This window comes from Glycine soja, chromosome 18 (genome assembly GCF_004193775.1).
Source record: "Glycine soja cultivar W05 chromosome 18, ASM419377v2, whole genome shotgun sequence".
Taxonomy (NCBI): domain Eukaryota; kingdom Viridiplantae; phylum Streptophyta; class Magnoliopsida; order Fabales; family Fabaceae; genus Glycine; species Glycine soja.
This window is the reverse complement of record NC_041019.1, coordinates 51,810,406-51,816,644: the sequence shown is the minus strand read 5'-3', so window position 1 is coordinate 51,816,644 and position 6,239 is coordinate 51,810,406. Positions and strand designations below refer to the sequence as shown.

At 33.8% G+C, this 6,239-nt stretch overlaps 1 protein-coding gene across 1 annotated transcript; it reads right to left on the bottom strand.

The window, feature by feature from the left end:
• Positions 1 to 230: 230 nt before the first annotated feature.
• On the bottom strand, positions 231 to 4,051 carry LOC114395229 (probable serine/threonine-protein kinase At1g01540). The gene is made up of 7 exons (XM_028356950.1): positions 3,136 to 4,051; positions 1,737 to 1,841; positions 1,510 to 1,632; positions 1,250 to 1,420; positions 973 to 1,102; positions 671 to 880; positions 231 to 578 (listed from the first exon to the last, which is right to left on the bottom strand). The coding sequence occupies exons 1-7, from the start codon at positions 3,738 to 3,740 to the stop codon at positions 453 to 455; spliced, it is 1,470 nt and encodes a 489-aa protein (XP_028212751.1). The 5' UTR covers positions 3,741 to 4,051; the 3' UTR covers positions 231 to 452.
• Positions 4,052 to 6,239: the final 2,188 nt, after the last annotated feature.

Here is a 6,239-nt window from a genome sequence, read left to right as displayed (position 1 = left end):
TGATGGTGCAATCTAATTGCTTTCTAGATAGCTGGATTGTGGGTCTGTTCAATGAGTTGAGCATATTAAAGTGGGGACACCAGTTTTACACTCAAAATGCCAAGCAACCCAACCATCTTATGATGGGTCCATGATAATTACAAAAATCCAAAAATGTATGAGCCTAAGGAAACTTACTCAATTTTATTGAAGGTACCCTTTTTCTTTAATTCTTATCTAACATTGTCCTGTGAACAGATAGTCATAAATATTTTTATTTTTATAATAACGAATCAGAGTATACACTTGAATATGAATCCCAAGCTGGGGCTGATAACAACAATGGAAAACTATATAATAAAGAGAGAAAAAAAGATACTATCATTTTTTTAAATTAACCTACACACAAGAATTGGCAAACTAATAGAGACCAAAAAATAAGCACGTAGTTCCATTAAATTATCAGCTTGTTATCATCTCCATCTAGTACTAGCATCTTCACTTTTATCAATGGCACCTCCATCTCTTCTCTTATCTAAATTTGAGTCCCTTTGCTCACTTTGATAGGAACGGGAAGACTCTCCCTCAGTTCTTTGTTCCTATAGAAAAGAAAGTGAGTATCACTTCATAGCAATGTTTTTATTCCAATCAAATATAATGTATAAAGTATAAGAAGGTAAAAAGAACATACAGTATGGAATAACAGGTCATCTGCTTCAAGCATGTGGATCACATGTCCCATTTTAGGCCTCTTGGTTGCATCAGGATCAACACACCGAAGAGCAATCAACAAAGCGCGTTTAAGAGCCTTTGAAGATGGCATCTCAGGGAGCTTAGGATCAACTACTTCCTCAGATTTTCGATTCCCAACCATAGTCTTCAACCATTCTATTAAATTAACCTGTAATTGTTCCAACATGCATAGTTAGCCCAAAAAAGAGAGAAGATAGCATAAATGTTAACTATGGTCTTTTATTGGCGAGGGCCTCTAACCTCTCCTTGTGGTCTACTATAATCAACAGGGCTTCTTCCGGTAATTATCTCCATGATAAGTATCCCAAAGCTATAAATATCACTCTTCTCAGTTAGCATTCCGGTGCATGCATATTCTGGTGCAACATAACTACAGAAAAAGAAAAAGGAGAGAATCAATATCATTTTACCTTTAAAAATTTGGAACCACTTACACATTGCAATCATACAGGAACTTAAAACTAATTATAATTTGGTAAGAGAGAGATAGGATAATGCTTAGCTTAATCATACTAACCCAAATGTTCCCATCACTCGAGTTGTGACATAACTATTCTCAGAACATAAAAGCTTAGCAAGCCCAAAATCAGAAACCTTGGAGTTCCATTGGCGATCAATGAGTATGTTACTTGATTTCACATCTCGGTGGACAACTTTTGGTTCAAGACCCTCATGAAGATAGGCCAATCTGAAAAGACAAACAAAAAGTACAGTGATCAAAACAATCAAGCATCATCATAGATTCCACTGTATGAAGATTAATCACAAATACGGTACCCTCTTGCTGTTCCCAATATAATGTTCATCCGTATGTTCCATGTCAAAGGGCTTACAGCTCCAACATCCCCATGCAGCCATTGTTCTAGATTGCCATTGTCTACATACTCATACACAAGCATCCTGTGAAAACAGTGCCACACTTCAAATCTTACATCTTGTCAAACCGAACAAAATTGATAGCATCAATTTTTTTCTTTTTAGTTTTTAAGAGAAGAAATCAATACCTGTAGGCTCCCTCGACACAGTATCCAAGCAACCTAACAAGATTTTTGTGTCGCACTCGACCAATTGCTTCTACCTCTACTTTAAATTCTTTCTCAGCTTGTCCCCTGAAAATAAGTTAAACATGAGGTATTTATTTCTGAGGAAGACAAATACAAGACCAGGACCGGGAAAACTTCACTAGATAGCAACATGAAATAATCAAATAAGAGAAGTGACAGAAAAATCAAATGATATAAATAAGAGTGAAAAACTCCTAATAAATGAAACATTATCAATTCAGTAGTATAGGAACAAGGAGATCAAAAGAAAAATTATTCTTTTCTTCACATGAGTGACTCACTTAAAGGATAACTTCTAAAAATACCAGACAAGGATAACACACACACACAAAAGTTAAAAAGTAGAAACACTATTTAAAGTAAAAGAAGCAAACAGTGCCCTACAACAAAAAGCAGATATCACTGCAAAGGATAAATACAGTTGGTTGCCACCAGGACAATCATTGAAGAGAATAACAAACAACATGTCTAAATCATTTCAATTATACTAGAGGCAGCTGAATATTTACAACTAGTATTTCAAGCAAAAAGTTTATAAAACTTGTTGCCAACCAAGTAGGACGCAACAAAAAACAAACCATTTGCATTGTCCTTCCCCAGATTCACAATATCAACGGGCAACACAAGGTCAAAATATCATAAACCAATTTTTCATCATCTGTGAACCAAATTAAGAAAAGCCAGCTCATACAAGGTTGAAATTGCATCTCATCCGTGAGAAAGAAATATTTGGACACTCATCACACAACATCAATAACAGAAAAGGATACAGACTCAACAGAAAAAGTTATCAATAATACACAAATAAACTAGAAGTTCATTTTTCTTGATATTTTTGAAGACCACTCCAAAATCAAACTTGCAACAAAGACTAATTGAAAAGGAACGGTAGTGTAGCTAACTTGTTACAATAAATAATACATACACTCACAATATAATGTCATTTACACTGTCATCAAATTACAAAATCACCATATATGGTAATTTGGTTGACTTAATAATAACTACCTTAAAACTCATATCAACGATAATTTCTTCTTGATTGATAGTGTAACAGATAATTTATAGAAATTGAACTCGGTTTTTATACTACCAATCAATAAGAAACCATCGATGATATCACTTTTAAGATAGTTATTATAAAAGTCAATAAACTTATCAGCTTATCATGCATGATCAGTTTGTGATTGGATGACGGTATAAAAATCTTTTACACCTTGAGAGCATACACTATTTACTCAAAAACTTAGTCATGCATATTAAACTCAATTTGACATCACTAAATTCATGTGAAAACCAAGCATATTAAGAGAAAATTGAAAGGAAAAAAAAGACTTACTTGTTATTCAAGAGGTTCTTGACAGCAATTTTGGTACCATCATTGAGTACCCCATGATAGACAATGCCATAGCCACCTTCACCAACCACATTTTCAGGACTCAACCCTCCAGTGGCATCCTCAAGCTCCCTCAGAGTGTACCACCTCCCCCACCCAAGATGTGAAACCTCAGGCCCAAGCCCAGGCCCAGGCCCACCAACACTCCCACTTCCAAAAGACGACGTCGTTTCACACCCACTCCCCACCGTGACCTTACTCTCCTCACTTGAAACCCTATCGCACTGCACCACCACCCGGTGCTCCGTCTTCTTCCCCATCTCCACGTGGATCTCCGGCGCCGGAGGCCGGAGCATGTGGGGCCCGGGAAGGTGCACGATCGTGTGGATGTCCTTCGCCGCGTCGGCGCCTCCGGCGACCTTGTAGCCGGTGCCTGCGCCGGAGCGGCGGCGGTTCCGGCGAGAGACAAGGCAGAGGGAGAGGAGGAAGAGCGTGAAGACGATGAAGACTCCGATGAGAATTCCGATCACGACCCAGAGACGGAGGCCGAAGATCGAAGTGTGCTTGGAGAGTTGCGTGTTCATGAAAGCTCCGTCGAAGATTGACATTGCTGCGGAAAAGTGAGAAAGGAGTGAACTTTCCGGCACACGGCGAGGTTCTAGAAAGTGGGTCGCATTTGTTTTGCCGGGGAATTGAGAAAAAGAATGGACTTTTCCGGCACCGTTTGTGAAGAGAGAGAAAGGTGAAAGTTTTGAATGAAGTTGAAGAAGAGAGAAGAGAAAAGAAAAAGAATTGAGGAGAGTGAGAATGTGAGATGAATAGAAAATTTAGCACTATGAAGAAAAGTATGTAAGAGAGAGAAGGTTGAGAGGAGAGGCCAGCAAAGAGTGTGGAGCAAATCTGCCTGTTGTTTTTGTTTTCTTTCTTATACAATAATACATTGCTCAAGAACAGATCAGGTGAGGGGAACGTTATATTTTTGTTCTTTTCCTATTTTTTTATATTGTATTAAAAAATTTAAGTAAGATAATAAGTATACATAATATTTTATTCATTTAGTAATCAATCAACTACTCAAGAAAATACTATAAGAACACTTAAAATCAAGGTTAACACTTTATTGTTCCTAGAAGAAGAATTTTATTCCAAAAATGACTAATATGCTAGGAGAGAGTTAGTTGAATCTGAAGTAAGAAATGCTGTACATCTTTAGATATCTCTTGATTAAATAAAAGAAGAATTTTATTTAACTCAAATATTATTACATCTCATAAAATATACATATGATTTTAAATGAAAAATAAATATTTTATTAAATAGTAAATACTCTAAATACATTAAATTATTGAATTGTTCTTTAGTTTGACATATCCTATTTAGAGTAATTCATAGGATTGATGCGTTTTTTTTCGTGTGTAAAATTTTTTTGAATTAATAATAGCCACACACTGCTAGCATAATTAGTCTATGCCTCAGCAAATTGAAAGACAATCTCTAACCCAAGAGAAAAAATTATCCTATTTAGATGTAAGTCAAATAAATTTTCCTTAAATAAATAATATATGTATTAATGTTCTAAAATTTTCTTAACATTATTATGTAATTGCAACTATATATATATAAATTTTTTATGATAATTAATCAATTTCCTTAACAATTTCACTAAAAATGTTTTTCATTAATTGATTGTATGAAAACTTTTATATTTAAAATGAATGTCTATTAATATTTTAACTTAAAACTATCAATTAAATTAGGACAACTTTCTACTAGTTCATCTACTCACGTGGAGATATTAATTATGGGATATTTATTATATTTCATCAAGCATTTTAAATTATTTGCATAAAGTACTTTAATTTATAAAAATAAGAGATTAATGGTCACGTACTAAAAAAAAATTACACAGGGAAAACATATATATGGTCCATTTCTCTAGAAAAATAATAGCAAAAAATATTTATGTTCTTATTGTGATAAATACTTTTTATTTTATTAACTAACATTTGTAATAACAGACATCTTTGACATCATCCGTAAAATGATGCAGCATGTAAACATGTGGACAGGGGAAAGAAGGCTCCAACAAAATGACAAAGCGAAAAAAAGAAGGTACACGAAAATGAAACAAACAGAAACATTAACGTTCAAAATTGAGGAATCCAAGCTCCGGCACTTTGCCCCATGACTCAGTTAGAGCTATCCAAGTACATGTTTGGATGCCAAGCAAAATGAATTTTAGTCCCAAAACTTATTATGAATAATTGAAAATGGAGAAGCAACAAAGAATTACTTTGCTTTCACAGTGAAACAATAATAACCCCACCACCTATCCAAACATGTGTCAATTCAGTATTATTGATTTATTATTACTTTTTGGGCAGAGACTTATTATTACTTGAAAATAAAATTAGGACATGTGCTAATAATAAATTTGGTTATTTTTTGCAATAAATATTATAAAATTCATATTAATCATATTTTCTTATTATTTGACATGGGAAAATGTCTTACAATAGTGCAAAAAAAATTAAGTTCTAAACATATATCATTTCTCTTAGTTAAAAAATATCATTGTAGTATTGTATGCACTATGCATTTATAAAAAAATACTAGTATTTCAATTTGTGTACCCAAAAAAATACTCTTCTTTCAATTTTATTATCATTAATTGCAAACATCTATCACATGAAAAAAAAAAACTGAACATTAATTGACAAAAAAAGAAGAAGAAAAAACTGGACTTTTTTTTTTGTTGGGATTCATTTTAGGGGGGTAGGTGGATGGGACATTGTACCTTAATTACCTGGAGCAGATTTCAGCTATCTCATGTAACACAAAAATCTTTGTATTGATCCTTGCTTGGAGAATGGAGATGACACTTCAACTATCGTAAGACCAAATGTGTAAGATATTTTCATAATACGTTTGTTTCTGTTGAGACATCTCATAAATAAAGTGATGCAACCAAAAACCCAAAATATCGATCACTCACACATATTTTCATTGTCATTATTAATTACAAATACGAATTGACAAATGACATACTTACGAAATTTATATTCATTAACATTAACTGCACACATATAGTATCCACCACAAGAAAC

Bases quoted from the DNA above. Each gene is read 5' to 3' on its own strand.
- LOC114395229 (XM_028356950.1), bottom strand. From the start codon at position 3,740: ATGTCAATCTTCGACGGAGCTTTCATGAACACGCAACTCTCCAAGCAC. The intron at 1,842-3,135 runs GTAAGTCTTTTT...ACTTATTTTCAG, and splicing joins AAGAACCTCTTGAATAACAA to GGGACAAGCTGAGAAAGAAT. The intron at 579-670 runs GTATGTTCTTTT...TCTTTTCTATAG, and splicing joins ATGACCTGTTATTCCATACT to GAACAAAGAACTGAGGGAGA.